Source organism: Corvus cornix, chromosome Z, assembly GCF_000738735.6.
Source record: "Corvus cornix cornix isolate S_Up_H32 chromosome Z, ASM73873v5, whole genome shotgun sequence".
NCBI lineage: Eukaryota > Metazoa > Chordata > Aves > Passeriformes > Corvidae > Corvus > Corvus cornix.
Genome location: NC_046357.1, coordinates 47,225,195 through 47,244,634, shown reverse-complemented (window position 1 = coordinate 47,244,634; position 19,440 = coordinate 47,225,195). Strand labels below are relative to the sequence as shown.

Sequence of the window (19,440 nt, the reverse complement as noted above, 5' to 3'; positions counted from 1 at the left end):
CAGGACAAGTGTGGCTTTCTCATTTTAATATCCTTGGGTTTTGCATATATACTAGATATTTCAAATCCCTATTTATTGTTGTTTGTGAGGTAAGATGTTTTAAATGTAAGTTACTGAAAGCAATAGTTAATACTGCTATTATAGATTCTGATTTAAATTTTTTATCCCTTGCTTTGCTACAGTAGCAAGTACTTAGAGTGCATCCTTTCTACAAAGATGTACAGAAGCACTTTGTTTTATGTGTTTCTGCAAATGGGAGTATATTTTGAGCATGTGTCCTAAGTTTAAACCTGAGGGACTTAAAGGAAGATTAAAGACTTGTAGAGTGGTGAAGTTGCGTTCAGAAGATAAAAATCCAGTTATGTATTGGGAGCTGTTGTAGTTCTTCCACCTGAGAAGAAAGTGGTCAGAATTCAGTAGTGGCTTATGGATCAAATGGGAAATTGGCTATGTGTAGCAAATTACTATCTGTGATGTTCAGCCATTAGCTTGCAAAGGACTAAATTGGTTTGGATCTTGAGCTGTTAATTTTAAGGCTCTTTGTTATAGTTAAGTTAAACTGATTTAGTTAAGATAAACTGATGAGGTAGTAAGAGAGAACTTGTTTCTGTTGCAAGTGATGCATTACTCAAGACCTGTTGTGTGTTTATAGACAGATCAACAGTGGCGTCATTTATACTTGTCTGCTGTATTTTAAAGAGACAATTGTCTTGACTGACCACCTGGAAAGTTAGTGTCCCTTCTGATACTACTTCAGAATAAACATGTCATTACAGCTTTTGGAACTCAATATCCAGCTACTTAACTGTAGCTGGATTTGATACTTACTCAGAGTAGGTGATTTTTATATCTGAGAGATGGAATGAGCAGGGCTCCTGCAAGAATTTCTATTAAGTGTTTTATAGATTGTAATACCATACAAAGACAAAGAAACAACTTCAAACAAAGTACACTTTTTATCAGAAATGTAACTGATATGATCATCAGAGAAGAAATACTTATGATGCCTGGATTTCCACTCTAGTCCCTAGATAGGTCTTGGAATACGCATCCTTTTGTGGGTCATATTATGGCATGCTGCTGGTGTTGATTATGTGTTTGTTGTTGTGAAGGCATCAGGTAATTCGTTTTTGTTTGGGTTTTTTTTGTGAAGTTGATCCACTAAGGGATGCATGTTTTTAATGCATCTTGTTTCAGCTTTACAACAATACTCTATTTTTTAAAAGGATGATTAGAGCTTAAATCAGTCTTTGACTATTGGTGTACCTCAGTTGGTCACAGCATGGTGCTAGTAACAGGAAGGTCATGTGTTCAATCCCTGTATGGGCCATTCACTTAAGAGTTGGACTTGATGGTCCTTGTGGGTCCCTTCCAAATCAAATATTCTATGATGCTGTGTAACTGTCTTCACAGGGAACTCTTTAGACTTGGTCCATGTCTTTACCCCGTTGGATTTCTTTAACAAAACTGAGCTAAATATGGGAAATTGAGACCTGAGTAATACTACAGAGAAAAAAGTAGGATTATCATTAAAAATAATATACACTAAATGCATTTGAAGATTGTAAAGAAACAAAACATGTTGGAATTGATAGCTTAATTTTTCCTTTATCTGCTATTTTTTAATTTTACACTATTTTTTAATTTTAATTTTATAAAACTTGTTTAACATTTTAGTCATTGCATACAGTTTAAAGTGATACTGAAAAGTTCTTATCCAGTTACAGAATCTCTTTTAAAGCAGCAGATGTGTTTTCCAGGTGGTGTAAGCCTGTCAGGAATGTCATTGTCCTGTCCTAACTTCTAGCTTAGTAAATTACATAATTGAGGGAAAAAAAATACTCCTAGTTAATTCTAGTTTTAATTAGTAGCTGATGTTTCAAAATTATATGGTAATTTTAGAATAAGTTTAAAATAGTTCTCAGCAATAATGATGAAAATGTAGGATATCCCATTCCAGTTACAGTGATTTGCCAATGTTCAAGCTTTTTTAGTACATAAAAGTTTCACAAACTTGGTGAAATAGCTGAAACTCTGTGAAATTTCCACCTCTTACACTATTCAAGGAAAAATTCTTTTTAAAGTAAGGTATTAGACTAATAAACACACGTTTCTTGTCACTGCCAGAACAACTAGCACCTTAGGTGAAAAATGTTTTGAAGACTTTCATGATGTTTAAGTGGCATTTTATTTGAACAGAAAAGCCAGTGTCTCACATTCTTGTTTTTCTTCTTTTTCAAGGAAAAAATTTGTACACAAATGACTATGTGGCAATTAAGCTGGTAAGTTAATATTTTTTTAAAGGATTTGGGATGAATAATTAATTAGATTTTTTTTCCTTTCAGATGTTGTTGGTTTGATTTATTGCATTGAAACCTTTAATAGTCTTGTATGATTTCATCGAACTAGATAAAAGCAATTAGTGATAGATGTAATTGTATAGTTTGGCCATATTGAGTAAAACCAGTTTTTAATTGTTGTCACTGTTTTCAAGGCTAAATGTATGTTTGCAAAGTCAGCAGTGATTTAATGCTGCTTTAAGGATGTGCTCTGTGGCAGTCATCTTAGTAGATTCCTTTGTTGTCCAACAAGTAGAGGTACAACAAATTTACTGTGAATCTTAATATCAGGTGACTACAGAGAAATTCCAGAAATTCTTCAGACTGCATGTATTTTAATGTCCACACTCCTGCCCCTAAGTGTTTTTCATCTCTAACTGTTGGTATTTGCACATCACTTTGGTAGACATGTTTTATTTGCAATGTTGTGTAATACATGTACTTCACTTGTGAACATGATACTTTTGGATATTGTGTTAGTTATGTTAATGTTATTGTTTGGCTTTTTCATAATCTTTCATCAGAACTACTTTGGTAACACCATAATTTGCTTCTGGTTATTTTTAACCTCTTGGTAAATGACTGTTTTTATAACTGAAGTCTTTCATGATGAAATCCACTTGATTACTTTTTATCATTGAAGGGCTTGTAGGACTACAATTAATTTTTGTTGCTGCAGTAGCACAGAACTTTTTACACAGTGTAGTAGGGTTCCATAAAGTGAAGGGTAAGCTGTGGGAACAGAAATGCATGGCTTTATATAAGAAATCTAAAAAGCATTGCAAACATATAATAAACTCCTGAAAAATATGGGTATCACTGCCCTTGCTTTGTAAAATATTTACTTTGGGAGTAGTAAAAGTTTTTAGAACATGCAAATTATGGCTTGAGAGAGCAACATTGGATATAGTTTTGAGGGTTATTGTGTGTTAAATCAGATTTAATCATTTTGTTTTAACCTATCTTGAACTTATTCTGTATGTCGGTGAAAGTTGAAAATAGTCTGAGAATTCTTCTAGTTAAAGGCTGTCTACTACAAAGCACATTTAGAACTACTTTGCAAGATAGTGAGGTTTTTTTAAGCACTAATTACTTGATCATGTAGAGCAAGAGAACTTTATCTGATCGCTTTTGGTAAAAGCGTTTTTATTACATATGCAACTTAGTAAGCTTGGCTACCATTTCAACCGATTTCAGCTGTCACAGATGATACTGTTCGTTGGCAGCATTTACTTTTTTGGTTTCCAAATATCTCAGTCTTAGAGCTGCTTGTTTCCAGCTGAGTAAAAAGCTTGAAGTAACTTTATTGAGTAACTTAGTTTGAAGTCACCTAGAGAACCAATATAGTTAAGTCTATCTGTAATTTACTACTAGCACTGAAAGAGCTCTGAATATGTGATGAACTTCCCATTTGTCCTCTTACATTAGTGGTGTGAAAAGCTGTAATGTCTTTGCAATGAAAAGCAGACGAAGAAATCATAGTGAAAATCAACACTGGAGCTTGCATCATCATAGTAAGATAAAAATACACTTACCTGCAGGTAGAACTAGTGGATTCTATTAATATGGTTCTCCCTTTTTTATTTCAGTATGTGTTTCAGATACATACTTATTTCCAGATTGGAAAGGATTTGAGTCACAAGGTTCAGCCTGCTAAAAGCAGCTGCATCAAACTGTAGGATTTATTTGGATTGTTGCATTTTTTTCTGTTTTTTTCCTTTGAGACAGTACCAGGACTTTATTCTAACAGTATAGATACAATGGCATATCATCCTTTTCCTTTTTAAATGTAAGCAGTTGTTTTCTCTGCCACTTTTACTTCTGTGCTTTCAGAGCAGTGCATTAGGCCTATGCTTAGCCTTCGTTTTGTTATTGTAAGTTAAATACTCTTAACTTCCTCCCTGTTTTGTACCTGTTACAGTTCAAGTTTAGCCTTCATGAATGGGGTTACTTGAATTATGTTTATGTTATAGTTTGAGCAGTTACCTTTGGCAGGTCTGGTTGTTGTAATCTCTCCTGCAGTATCCTAAAATTGTATTTGCATTCCTTATGGTAGCATTGCATTGTTGACCTTCTGTTGTCTTGCGAGCAGCAAGACATTTCCTATGCCAGATGTTTTGTGTATCAATGATAACCATATACTCTAGTGCAGGAGGACTTTGTGGGTTTCTCTCAAGTGCAATGAATGGCTGTGTTTATACAGCAGTGTTCAAGAGTGCTTCTGATGGTAAAAGTAAGTGTTTTTTAAAAGTGCTCTTTTGACTCAAAGTTTTTAATTGTGTTGAATTAGTATTTCTTTTGTGGACAAAATTATACAAGCACGTTCCTGTTACGATGCTTAGGGCAGCTTCAGGACTTGTGTAACAAAATAGCTTAAAAAATTTTTCTGCATGAGGTCTGAGGGTCATACAGTGTATGCATTTTAAAGTATAATATTTGTATGTAAATGCGTATTTATTTTGGTAGAACGGCTACAGTTCCAGAATCTTCCTCTTAATCTTAGTTCATTATGGCCTGTTCTGTTTGGGGACATACTCCAGTTTGAGACATCAGAATAGGCTTTTATAAGTAGAATGAAACTCTTTAAGAACTGGGCTTTACCGGTTCTGTGCTGTATAGTGGTGTTTGTACATTTCTGCTGGTCTTTTAGTATACAAACTGATTACTTGTGATCAAGTCATTCTTTAGCAATAGCTGTTTGGTGTGTAAAAACTCTACTGCTCACTTGTTCTAACTGTTAGATTTACTAATTTTATTATATGTCCCTGTACTTGACTTAAACCTCCTATTCACTATTCAGCTTTTCCCTCTCCTTCATTGTTCTTCTCTTTCCCTTTGACGTATTTCTCCACTGCTCAAACTTACCTCTTCAGCAGACACTTAAACACTACCGAAAGACTAGCTAAAGGAATTTCTGCTTGAGCATGTTATGACCCATAAGTAAGAGGCCATGATGTTCATTATAAATTCTCATCAAGATTCAACAAAGACACTGGACACACTTCAGGGAGCTCTTGTGCTTTTTTGTGTGATTGCCTTGTGTCCAGCAAACAGCCCACTATTTAAACTTAAAAGGTGTTGGCTAACAAGCCCTTATGTTTGAAGACTTCTCAAGTGCTGACTAACAAGCCTGTAATTTTTACACTTTAATATTAAAGTCTCAGCACACTACTCAAAGGTGCTGACTCACAAACCACAACACTTCCACAACTCTCCCACAACAAACTTCAGTATGGAGTGTGGAATAGAAAATGATAGCCATGCTTTGCCCAGACAGAGTGAGGAAGAAGAGAAATAAAAGCAGAAAAGAAAGAACAAAGAATATCACCAGTCCTTAGATCCTGCCTTGTGTCACTGTGTGACTGGTCCAGAGCTGGAATTGTGACACAGTGAAAGAGAAAGAGAGGAAAAAGAGAGCAAGGAAGCCCAATTGGCTTCCTTTTGTAGTTAACCTGGTGCAACCTCTTACATGAATGAGATTTTTTGTGATGTTTTGTTCTTGGATGCACAGCCAGCCCTTGGAGCTCTTCTCCAATGAGTTGAGTCCAGGGTGGGGAACTGAGCATGAGTCTCCAGGTGGAGCAGGGAGTCGGCTCAGCAGAGTGCTGCCCCACCTCAGTGAGACCCTCTCTTCTAATCACAGCTTTCCTGCCAGAACAGTCAAAATGTTTGAGACAGAACATGCTTATGCCAGGTCCTCCACAAGGCCCAGTGGTTCAAACATTCCTTACTGTTGGTTGGGCATATGGCTCATCTTTGGCTGTGGTGATCTCTATGTATTGGACAGAGGGCTAGAAGAGGGAGGAAGGAGAAGACAGTAAGCAGCTAATCATAGCTGCAAATAAGGTCCATGCTCATCATTAAAACCAGAAATCCCACCAATATTACAATCCTGATTTATGTCAAACTTTCCCCACCCCTTGATTTCAAAACAGAAGAAATCTGGGGTTTAAGGCTTGATTCATTGAACCAGTCCTTTGGTTGGAGTGGTTGGAATAGTTCAGTCATCTGGTCAGCAGCTTCCTTCCTCTTTGCTCAGGCCTCTTCAGTTGAAGTTGTAGCATTGTGGATGGTGACAGAGCACTCCCTTTTGGTGAGGCTGAGCATCCCATGTAGCTCTTGTTCAGTAATGGGTGTGCTAAGGGCGCATCCATCTCTGAGGGGTTGTCAAATTGAACACTGATAGGATATAGGGAAGGAATTCAAACACTGCATTTCAATCCAGTATGTGTTCTGCTGTTAGATAGGAATAAGATTTTTCATCTGAACTCCTCCAGGCCAACCCCAAAGGGGCTGTATATTTTGTCATTCTTCAATTCAGTAAGATTTAGGATAATTATTTGTGGCTCTCTGGCAGGCTAATTCCTGCCATTGGGTACCACACTGAAAAATATATGGGGCTTTGGTCCCGTTACAATTGTAACAAGTACACAATTTTTTTTCATAATTCTGACACCAAGTATGAACCTTGTTTCAGGGGAAGTCTTCAGGTCAAGTGCTACAAGTAATACACATCACAGCAGACAAACTTACAAGCAACACAAGGAATCTTAATTCCTTCCAGTGTGAAGCAGGGCATGGCAAGGCAAAGCCCTTGGCTCTGAGGCCTCCATATTCTTACACATTTTTGTATTAGCTCCCAAGCTACATTGGAGTCTTACTACAATAGTTCATGTTTAACAGGCTGAAGGGAGAAGGATACATTGCTGAAATATCTTGGGTCAGTAGTGCTAGGTACTAATTATAAAACACCAGCAATATGCAGTTAAAATGCTTGACGTTAACATTAGTCACTGCTTTTGTCATAGTTCCTGTAGGAGAAGGAAAAATGCCTAGTCCTAAACCAGTGGTTGAAAAGAAGGTAGTATCCATTGGCATGAACACAGTGCTCTTTATCATGGGCATTGGTAGCTATCCACAAATAGCTGCTGAAAGGCATCTTAGGTCACTGCTCCAGTAGTGAAAAAAAATCTGCTAAAACTGGTTGTCCTGGGTGATGCTTAAGTTTAATTGGATCTTTATCTATCCTTTTGTGAAAGATATCATTGATTCCTTTTCCCATGGCCCACTCCTATACCACCAGAGCAGTAAGGTGGTTGCCATTGTCTCACTGGGTGGAACTGGGTAAATAACTGAACCACTGCTTTGAATCTGTATACTTTTGCCTGTGCCTGGACTAACAACTTCTACTTGGATTAGTCCAGGCACAACCTCCATATTTGAGTTGGGAATATGTACAGCATCTCCCTTCTCATTTAACTTACCCTGCAATAACTTTGATATTTTGGTTGCCTTATACGGCACTATTTTGTAGCAGTTTGCTGACCCTGTCCATCATCTCTGGTTTCAGTTTTAACTAGGGGTCCAGATTCCAGATTCTACATCCTGCAATTCCTTATGAAAGATTCTCTCTTAAGCATCCCAAAGCTGCGCCTGAAGCCTCCTAATATGACCATGCTGGACAGCAAATAGCCCTTCTGCCTTCAGCCTCTTTTCCTGATCACTCTCAGCAGCAAGTAACATCTTCTCCTGAGGCCTCCTCTCCCTCTCCAGGCAACAGGCAGCCACTGGATGAGGGTCCAGGACTCACAGGATCATTTACCGTATGAAGACCTCAGGTTCCCAGTATGCCTTGGCCTCCTCTTCTGCAGCTTCCTTCTGCTCTACAGCAGCTGCTGCCTACACTTCCATCTTTCCTATAGCCACTTCTCTGGCTTCAGCCTCTTTCACAGCTGCTCAAGGACATGGTTACACTTGGTGGGTAATGCAGAAAGACGGGGAAACCTTAAGATTAGGTCTCGTTGTGGTACACAATGGGTCCTTGAGCAAAGACAATCCCACAGATTAATCCAAACAGTCTTTCCTAAAACGCCTCTCATGTGTGCCACAGGGACTCTTGTCTCTAACCACTGTGTGCAAGGATTCAGACTGGGCGGGACCAGCTCGATTGATGGACCCTTGGGTATTGACCATCCAGGTGGCCTTTGCTAAGTTCACTTCCCAGTTTTTGAAGGTCCCCCCACCAAGTGCCTTCAGGCTGGTTTTAAGTAGTCCATTGCAGCGTTCAACTTTCCTGGCAGCTGGTGCATGATAAGGAATATGATATATCCATTCAATACCGTGTTCTCTGGCCCAGGTGTTCATGAGGCTGTTCTTAAAATGAGTCCCATTGTCCAACTCGATTCTCATGGGGGTGCCATGTCTCCACAGGACTTGCTTTTCCAGGCCCAGGATGGTGTTCCGGGCTGTAGCATGAGGCACAGGGTAGGTCTCCAGCCATCCAGTGGTTGCTTCCACCATGGTCAACACGTAGTGCTTGCCTTGGCGGGTTTGGGGAAGGGTGATGTAGTCAACTTGCCAGTCTTCCCCATACCTGTACTTTGATCATCGTCCACCGTACCACAGAGGCTTCACCCGCTTGGCCTGTTTGATTGCAGCACAGGTCTCACAACTGTGGATGACCTGTGAGATGCTGTCCATAGTAAGGTCCAGCCCTCGGTCACGGGCCCATCGGAATGTTGCATCTCTCCCCTGATGACCAGAGGCATCATGGGCCCAACGAGCTAGGAATAATTCTCCCTTGTGCTGCCAGTCCAGATCCACCTGTGATACTTTCACCTTGGCAGCTCGGTCCACCTGCTCGTTGTTGCAATGTTCTTCATTAGCCCGACTCTTGGGTACGTGCGCATCCACGTGTCGAACCTTCACGGTCAGCTTCTCTACTCGGGCGGCAATGTCCTGCCAAATCTCAGCGGCCCAGATGGGTTTCCCTCTGCGCTGCCAGTTGGCCTTTCTCCAGCGAGCCAGCCATCCCCACAGAGCATTAGCTACCATCCACGAGTTGGTGTAGAGATAGAGTCTTGGCCACTTCTCTCATTCTGCAATATCCAAAGCCAGCTGGACGGCTTTAAGCTCTGCAACCTGACTTGATCCACCTTGTCCCTCGGTAGCTTGTGCAACTCATTGTGTGGGACTCCATACTGCAGCTTTCCACTTCTGGTTAGCACCTACAATTCAGCAGGAAACGTCAGCGAAGAGGGCATAACGTCTTTCAGTCTCCGGTAGCTCATTATATGGTGGGGCTTCCTCAGCACAAGTCACTTGCTCTTCCTCTTCTTCAGAAGATAATCCGAAAGTCTCACCTTCAGGCCACTTTGTTATAATTTCCAGAATCCCAGGGTGATTCAGGTTTCCAGTTTGGGCGCACTGAGTGATTGAGGGTGATCCACTTGCTCTGTGTGGTGTCGGTGGCGTGATGCATGGAAGGAACCTTTCCCTTGAACATCCAACCCAGCATTGGTAATCGGGGTACCAGGAGGAGTTGCGCCTCTGTGCTAGTTACTTCTGAGGCAGTTTGGATTCCTTCATAGGCGGCCAAGATTTCCTTCTCTGTGGGAGTGTAGTTGGCTTCAGACCCTCTGTAGCTTCGGCTCCAGAATCCCAGTGGTCGGCCACGAGTCTCACCAGGCACCTTCTGCCACAGGCTCCAGGACAGACCATTGTTCCCGGCTGCAGAGTAGAGCACATTCTTCACCTCTGGTCCTGTCCTGACTGGGCCCAGGGCTACGGCGTGAGCAATTTCCTGTTTGATCTGGGCGAAGGCTTGCTGCTGTTCAGGGCCCCAGTGGAAATCGTTCTTCTTGCGGGTAACCAGGTAGAGAGGGCTCACGATCTGGCTGTACTCAGGAATATGCATCCTCCAGAAACCTATGGCGCCTAGGAAAGCTTGTGTTTCCTTCTTGTTGGTCGGCGGAGACATTGCTGTGATCTTATTGATGACCTCAGTGGGAATCTGATGCCGTCCATCTTGCCATTTTACCCCCAGGAACTGGATCTCTTGGGCAGGTCCCTTGACTTGCTCTTCTTGATGGCAAAGCCAGCTTCCAGGAGAATCTGGATTATCTTCTCTCCTTTCTCAAATACTTCCTTTGCTGTGTTGCCCCACACAATGATGTCGTCTATGTATTGCAGATATTCTGGAACTCGCCCCTTTCCAGTGCTGTCTGGAGCAGTCCATGGCAAACGGTGGGACTGTGTTTCCACCCATGGGGCAGCTGATTCCAGGTGTATTGCATGCCCCTCCAGGTGAAGGCAAACTGGGGCCTGCATTCTGCTGCCAAAGGAATGGAGGGGAGGGCATTGGCAGTATCGATGGTGGCGTGCCACTTTGCTGCCTTGGACTCCACCTCATACTGAAGCTCCAGCATGTCTGGCATGGCAGCACTCAGTGGTGGTGAGACCTCATTCAGGCCACAGTAATCCACCGTCGGTGTCTGTTCTCTGCTGGACTTACGCACTGGCCGTATAGGGCTGTTGAAAGGTGAATGGGCCTTGCTGACCACCCCTTGGCTCTCCAGTTTGCGAATCATCTCATGGATGGGAACCACAGAGTCTCTGTCGGTGCGGTATTGCCGGCGGTGCACTGTTGCTGTGGCGATTGGCACCTGTTGTTCTGCAACTCTCAGCAGTCCCACGGCAGAGGGGTCATCTGAGAGACCAGGCAAGGTGCTCAGTTGTCTGATGTCTTTGGTCTCTAGAGCAACTATCCCAAAAACCTAACGATGTCCTTTTGGGTCTTTGAAATATCCATTTCTGAGATAGTCTATGCCGAGGATGCATGGGGCCTCTGGGCCAGTAACAATGGGGTGTTTCTGCCACTCGTTCCCAGTTAAACTCACTTCAGCTTCCAGTACAGTCAGCTGCTGGGATCCTTCTGTCACCCCAGAAATAGAAATGGGTTCTGCTCCCACATACCTTGATGGCATCAGAGTACATTGAGCACCGGTGTCAACCAAAGCCGTGTATCTTTGTGGGTCAGATGTGCCAGGCCATCGGACCCACACAGTCCAAAAGACCCTATTCTCCCTTTCCTCTACCTGGCTAGAGGCAGGGCCCCTCTATTCCTGGTCATGGTACATGTTGCTCCCTTCCGGTGAATATGTTCCTGAGGTCCCTTCAAGAGAATCAGTGATACTATCATTCCTATACCATCTGGAGTTCTGTGCACAAGAGACCAGAGCAGCATTGACTCTAGATGAGCTTCTTGTGGTAGTGGTCCCTCTTTTTAGTTCATGTACAGGGGCTACTAAGGAGGAGGTGGGTTTTTCATCCCATTTATTCATGTCTTCTCCATGTTGCTGAAGAAAAAACAGAGATTAACTTGTGGAGTGTGTCCTTTCTCCCTAGTTGCGGGATGCCTGCTCCTAATGGCAGAGACTCTTGTTGGTTCTGGGGAGATGTGGTAAATCTCTTCCTTAAGTTCCTTTTTCAGTTTCTGATGGCCTTCTTCAATCAAGCCCCGGACTTGCTCAGCCAGCCTTGTTTCCACGGATGAGACATGGGTGCGAAACGGGGCTGTGACGGTGTCCTCATAAATCCTCAGTTTGTTCACCAAGATGCCCACCCTGTCCTCGCCTTCCCTCCATTGCAGCGTTGCCAGGTAACGGGAGTATATCTCTGGTCCAAGGCGTGCGAACCTCAGCCACATCTGTGACGTGCACTGGACACCATCTGGGCTCTTAGGAAATCTCTCATCTTCTGAGAAAATGATCTCCAGCACAGCCAATTCCCTCAGGCACCGGATACCTCGTTCCATTGTGCTCCATTTTCCTTGGTGCACCTGGAGGTCTTCTTGACAAAGGTACCTGTCCCTTACACTTGTCAGCAGTTGCCGCCAGAGGCTGAGGGTTTCTTGGGTTCTCCCGATCCCCTGGTCAATGACCACATCCTGGGACAGAGATCCCAGTTGCCTGGCCTCACTTCCATCCAGAATGGTGTCATTGGCTGCAGCATCCCAGATGCGGAGCAGCCAGGTCAGGATAGACTCGTTTGTCTGGCGGGTGAATTCCCTCCGCAGGTCACGCAGCTCACCCAGGGATAGCGACCGAGTGATGATCTCTGGCTCTGCCTCTTCTGCTGGGTGCGAAGGTCCTGCTGCATCCTCGTCAGTCACAATGCGGACTGATTTGCTTTTTGATTTCTTCTTCTGAACCGGGGCAACTGCAATCGGTTTAGGCTGTTCTGGTTCAGTGACAGTTTGTGTGGAGAAGCTGACAGTGCCTTTGTTTTTTTTTTTTCCTCTGTGTCAGTCTGTGTAGGCACGGACACTGTTGTCTTGCATTTGGTTTCTTTTTCCTCTGTGTCGGTCTGGATAGACATGATGTTTGTTGTTCTGCTCTTTTTTCCCCCTCTTATCCTGAGGATGCTGTGCCGTAGCTCTGACTCTAAGCATGGTGTACATGGTGCAGACTGTACAGAGAAGACAAAGCAGAGCTAACAGCAAGTTTATGCTGTCTTTGACATCCAGAGGGAGCTCAATATTTTCAAAATCTGCTGTGTCAGGCCTGAAAGACTGGAAAAAAACATTCTTTACTCCTTCCCCCAGGGGCTGGGTGCAATTGTTGAGGCCCCAGATGTAGCAGCCTAGACTCAGGACAAGCAAGCCAAGTTGAGTATGTATTCCGAATTATGTTCATTGCCTCAGAGGTTATCATGCAGTATAGGCATAATAGACCAATAAAGCAAATTTTATACCATACTGTCTTGGGGTGACTTTATGATGTGTATCCCCTATCTCTGCTCTATGCCCAGAAATTAATTTTGTGCCTTTTTGTGCCTTTAAACTGAGCCTGAGAGGGGGAAGAGAAAAAACTGAGCAAAACTTTTCAAAGCAGTTTGTTTTAAGGACACAGAGATAGAGACGGCTCTCTGTGTTCTGCAGTGGCGGGAGCGGGAGGAAGCAGCTTGCTTGCTTTTCAGCCAGCTTTCGGCTTCTTTTTCTCTGGAGAAAGACGGAGAGTTGCACTTTGTTTTTTTCCTGGGACTTTGGATTTTCCTCTTCTTCTTTTTTGGACTGTTTCAACATCAGAGTACATTGGGAGGACCTTCCACCGAGGCCTTGGCCCTGGAGGTGGACCCATGACCCAGCTCCAGGGAAGGGGAAAGAGACCTGTGGAAGGACTCTAAAATTATCCCAGGTTTTCTCTCAGCAGAGCGAGAGGCTTTGTCATTTAGCATTATTATCCTTTTCATGTGTGTTTGTTAAATAAATAGTTTTTATCTCTTTCACTTTCCTTCAAGGAAAATTTCTTTTTTCCTGAACCTGGTGGGGGAGGGCTGGTTGTAACCTCCCGTCTATCAGAGGATATTTTCCTCTAAATTTGTACAAACTGGCGCACATACCCTGATCTACATGGGAGCATTGCAATTGTCAGGTAGTTCCCCCTGTGCAGAAAAAATATAGAGAGCTAGGTACAAGACCCATGAGCATCATAATGAGTAGGTGGCTTCTACAATACAAAATTGTAATTCTGATTTTTCTTCAGTACCCTGCTGCATGTTGGGCGCCAAAACGTGTACTAGTTTGAAAACAAACCAGTGGGAGGCACCAAGTCAGAATAACAATTTAACAGGGAAATTAAAGAAAAAATAAAGGCAGAAAACACTGGTTTAAACTGACAAGAGTCAGGATACAACCTGACACCCTGTTAGTCAGGGTGGCAGTAGCAGTCTGATAAGATGGTGGCTGCAGTCCTCCTGAAGTGTTGGATGTGGTTCTGTCGAAGCGGTGGTCCTGTAGAGGGGTCTGCTCTTCCTCAGAGGGTCCAGTGGTGGCTGTGTAGCTCCTGTCCTCTGGGAATCCAGTGGCAAGGGTGGCTGTGGTGCTCAGAATCTCAGATTATATCCAGGATGGAATGCTTGGTTCCTCCTTCTGGGTGGAGCATCTCCCAATGGGATGATGAGTCATGCGGCCAGGCATTGATGGGCTCATTAACAGAAGATAGTCCAGAGGGAGGAGGCAAGGAAACACTGCCCCTCCTGGTTTCAACAGCTCATCAGGATGGTAGTAGAATACACTGCAACCCAGGACAGGTCTTTCTGTATTCAACAAAGATTCCAATTTTACTCTCATTTTTCTCTCTATCTAAACAATTTCATAAGTGGTCAGCCAAATCTTGTGGGTGTTTTTATAAGGACTCAACCAAGACTTTAAAATGTTTTTGCAAAGAGTCAACCAAATTTTGTAATAAATTGTCTCTCTCTTTTTGCTTTCTACACATTTTGGTAAAAAAGAGTCTTGTCTCATGCTCTGTGTATGAAAATTTTTGTAAAGAGTCAACCTGGTTTTATAGAAATGTCTCTCTCTTTTTGCTCTCTATCTAGACATTTTAGTAAGGAGTCTTGAATCTTTTTATCCTTTCGTGTTTCCATTGGTATGGCACACAGTACTCCACATATGTAGATGAGTATAGGGCAAGTATTGCCCATAATGGGAAAGGGGTCCGTGCTTGACATTTACTGGGCTGTCACGTCCTGCTTCTCCCTGTTCCGGATCCATCCTGTCCCCCAGTCAGAGATGGAGATATTCAAGCCCATCCCAGCCGTAAATAGCTCAAGAGCTGTTCAGTCCCTCTCAGCCTCATAGGAGTCCTGTCTGTGACACCAATTTATTGTTACAAGCCATTGGTAGGAGTGTGATGTTTGTTGTATATTCTTACTGCGCTAAATGAAGACACCAGACCACACGGTGGGGAGCTCTTGTGCTTTATTGTACAGTTGTCATAACTTTGGCAACCCCCCACTATTAGACTCAAAAGGTATTGGCTAACAAGCCCTTGGATTCTTACAATACACTTCTCAAAAGTAGTGGCTAACAAGCCCTTCATTTTGTACAGTACAGGGAAAAATACAACAGCTGTGCTTTGCTCAGGCAAAGCAAGGGATGAGAGAAATTTAGGTGGAAAAGAGAAAGAAAACAGAAGTTCACTGATCTGTAGATTCCTGCAGTTGGTCCTGGTGCATGGATGGTCCAGAGCAGGGACAGCAAAACAAAGAGAAAGATATGGAAAAAGAGAGTGAGGGGGCCTAGTGTGCTTCCTTTTATAGTTAACCTGGTGCAGCCTCTTACGTAAACAAGACTTCTCATGCTGTTGTGTTTGCATATGCACAGGCAGCTCTTTGAGCTCTCCTGGGAAGTCAGTTGCGAGGGGACTAAGGAGCAGGAAGCTGGCCCAGAACAGCACTACTCCATCACCATGGTACCCTCTGTTTCGTTCAACTTTTCCTGTCCTAACAGTCAGAATATTTGAGACAAAACATGCTTATGCTTAGTCCTCCACAGAACTTCTTCTGGAAATATGTCAATGTTTCTTTCTTTGGGTGAAAGATAAGAAGTTACAAAATAGTCATCACTGCCTTTTAAACTGTAATCTTTAATTCACTGATTCATTAGTCCACTAAAGATTTGAATGTCTAAAATTGTAAGTGAGGGGTGTATGTTGGAAAGAAAGTTGTACTTCATTTCAAGGTTGTAATGTTTTTTCTCTCAGTTTTTGTTTTTAAGGGGTGACTGTGGTCTAGAATGACACCTTTTCAGAATCCCTCTAGGAAATGTAGTAAATCCAAATCTAGTGCAAGTCTGTTTAATGGACTGGTCTTTTCCTGTAACAAGAGCCTACCTCTTGACAAATTTTTTTTCCTGAAAATAGCTTGTTTGCCATTGCTTATAAATGTGCGAAGCAGAGACAGAACGTAAATTGAGCTGAATTCTCGCTGAATTACTAAAACCATGAAAAGTAGGTAATAGCTGAATGTTTATATTGTGCTTTGGGTTATCAGACTAGAAATTTCAACCTTACAGTTCAAGCAAACTGCTTTTTCAAAGCCCCTTAAAAGAGAAGTGACTTGAAAATTGTACAGTATTTTATTCCGTGTATTTGGGACAAAAATAATTGTGAAAAGAATTCATAATGAACTTGAAACAGATTTCACATTTCAGGTGTCTTTTTCACTTTGTTTGAATGTATAAGCATGCTACAGAATTAAAAAAGGAGGGTAAGAACCTCTCTGATAAACTAAGGAGCAGTTGTTTCTGTCGCTCAGGTAACTGGGGCTCCGTAAACTTCAGTAAACTGCACGTAATTCTTTGATGGCATCAAGACCGCATATTCCTCATTTAGAGAGAAATGGTCTTTTGCAGGGAAAAGAATTTGTCGATGTTTGAATACTGAAGCTTTGAAATAATTAGATGTGAATGTAAAAGCAGGGTAGGGACGGTCATTTGCAGAACTTTGCAGATCCTGGAACAATTCTTTCAGGATACTTCAGTGAAGGCGTGGGCTTATTTAAGTAAAGAAAATACACTAGTTTCTTTTGGTTAGAGAAGTTGGATTCAAGGGACTCTGGGGTTAACATGATGTTTGAACAGTTATGTGTTCTCAGCCTTATTTTTAGATGCTGAAATGTACTGAAACACTAATGAGACTAAAGAACTATGATTTGCCTTTTATTTTTTTTATTACTGAATATTCTTTTTAGACTTGTAGATGCCCTAGTGCATTTTTCACTCTTATGGTGAAAGATTACATTTAGCATTCTTTTGTCTTGATTTATCTTTTCCTGTCTTTTCTCATTTATGTGTAGATACTACATAGTGCAGAGTGGGATGTGCAGAAATAATTGTATGTGGAGAGGTTATTGTGCTTGCCCTCTTACAAGTTTTGTTGAACAAGATGGTGTGTTCCCTTTGCATGTTTGGAATTACAGGAAGGATATCTAAGCCTTCTTACAAAAAGAAGTCAGTCAGTAAAGGAGCTACAAGTACATATTGCCATATTTTTTTCACTTTTACTGGAGGGAATAAAAGTATTTAATTGTCTCTCTGCTGAACAAGGTTTAGCTTCAATCTTGGGCTGTGTGTAGTAGTTCAGTAGATGTGTGTGACTGTTTGAGAACATTGCCTTCTGGAGATTTATCAGAACTGCCTTCTGCTGATGGCCAGCATAAGCAGCGTTCATGAAAAGGAGGATGTATGTGTTAAAAACTGGATACGATTTCTTTTCCCTAGAAATTTTTTTTTATTTAATCCATTCCTGTAAATTTAATATATACAAGATGTTTTTCATCCTTTTTATGGGACCATGTTACAACACTGAGGGGTTGTTAATGTACAGTCAGTTGAGACAAAACTGTATAATTGAAAAAAATTAAACTTCCTGTAAGCCAGTGTTATTATAATCAGCAGACATGCAGAGTTTTGTGGACTGAAATATTTTCTTCTTAGCTGGCAGAATCATAAGTTTTAATTAGGCATTATGTAGAGTGTGGTGTATTCTGCAACTAACAGACTTGTATTCTACGAGTAAACTAGTTGCTAAATTTATGTAGTTTTCTAAAAGGTTAAACTGTTTCAATAAATGCTTCATAGTGGGTTTCCTCATACCTCTGAAAGCTGAGTAGGAAAGGTTGATAGTTGCACTGATTTGCTTTTGACTTAAGATGGTTTTTTACGGAGTATCTCTCTTCAATACTTGACCATAAACTTAATGTGTCTTTCTTGTAAAATGTAACTAGGCCTTTGGTGGGCCAGTTAGTCTTGCTTAGTAATTAATTTTTGAATAATAAACACTTCCTTGTTTTATAAAATTCTTGCTCTCTTCTTTGCAAAGAATACCAATGTTATGCTGGTTGCTCTGAAGTGTAAAAAACATACAGTAAATTCTATTTGTTTTTTGCAGAAACTGTTACATTGGTCCTTCTTTACTTTTAGGCATCTGCCTTCGGCATCCTGGCAAGATCAAATGCATGAGTGTACACTAACAGGGACTTTGGCAGCAGTTGGAAACACCTAAGTCATGGAGGGAGATGGGTTGAGGAAGAAGACTAAATTTCTCATGCTTGCACACTGGCTCATAGTTTTTATGCACTGGACGTGGCACTGAGAAACAACACAGGTTTATAAACTCGTAGCTTCTGAAGATGATGGAGTAAGGAAAAAGATGAGCACTTCGCCCAACCTTTTCCCAAAAATTGATATTCAGCAGTATCAGTTATTGCTGATAACTCTGTTAGCAGTTACTTACTACGTGCTGCAGTTCTAGTAGTAACCAAATTAGTTTCCAATTTATCACTGATGCATTGGAAGATCACAGAATCAATTAGGCTGGAATAGACCTCAGCATTGAGTACAACCTCTGACTGAACACCACCATGTCAACATCCCGCTCAGTGCCATGGCCAGTCTTTTCTCAAACACCTCCAGGGATGGTGACTCTACCACCTCCCTGGGCAGTCAATTCCAATGTCTAAGCACCCTTTTCTGTGAAGAAGTTCTTCCTGATGTCCAACCTAAACCTCCTCTGGTGGAGCTTAATCTTAAAATCATGTTACATACCAGAAGAAACAAGGCACAAGGCATATATTCTAAAAGATGCCGTCATTTAAAGAATCGTGTGGTAAAGTACCTTTTCTTTGCGAAGGGAGGTACTCAAGAAGTTCAGGTTTCCATTTGGGCTGCATGTGTGTTCCTCTGCTTAATCTCATGTCACTTCATTTTGTTTTATGAGACCCTGACACACTGGTGTGTTGAACACAGAAATACGATTTAATTAATGTGCGTAAACTACAAACTTACTCTGGGGCTTTTTTTTTGCTTGTTTTGGATTTATAATTTGGAATGGTGGTACTTAATTTCTGCTAAGCTGTTACTATTTGGTGGAAGGATTTGGTATTTTTTGTTACGATCCTAGGATAAGACTTTATTCTTACAAAGATATGCCCATCATGTATTAGGTGTTTGGAGGTTCTTTTCAATCTGTTAAGCTGTATATTAATGCCACTTTCTGAGAAATGTAGGACATATCATCCATGTGCTTTACAGAAACATACTATTTTTTAGCTGTTCCATTGTGTGTCTGTTATTTGGTTCGCATGTTGAACCCTGGTCCAGTGGAGCAATACAAGATGAAAATGTCCTTATATGCACTAGTCTCACCTGAGGGAGGTTTAGTTTTCTCTGTTTCGTAATTGCCAGTCACTTTGGAAGAAACATTCAGACTTTCTGTGTTGCTTGGAAGCAGTAGGGCTAGTTTGGCTGGTAGTAGGTTAGCATATTAGTTTTTAGGCTTTGTTTTAAATGTTGTTTTTGTTTTTAAATCAGGAGCCAATGAAGTCGAGAGCACCACAGCTACATTTGGAATACAGATTCTACAAGCAGCTAGGATCTGGAGGTAAAAAAGCAGTGTAATGCATTTTACTGTGATGTAATATAGGGTCAATTTTTGGCTGAAGTTTTCTGGTTTAGAGGTATAAATCTATTTAATAA

The 19,440-nt window shown here is 41.6% G+C and overlaps 1 protein-coding gene across 8 annotated transcripts in view; it reads left to right on the top strand.

The window, feature by feature from the left end:
* CSNK1G3 (casein kinase 1 gamma 3) overlaps positions 1 to 19,440 on the top strand; it is an 83,872-nt gene that overhangs the window by 19,738 nt on the left and 44,694 nt on the right. For all 8 annotated transcript variants that reach the window (XM_039567041.1, XM_039567043.1, XM_039567042.1 and 5 more), the window contains 2 exons: positions 2,242 to 2,282; positions 19,276 to 19,345. In XM_039567041.1, coding sequence (XP_039422975.1) covers positions 2,242 to 2,282; positions 19,276 to 19,345 — 111 coding nt within the window. The remainder of the gene's footprint in view (positions 1 to 2,241; positions 2,283 to 19,275; positions 19,346 to 19,440) is intronic.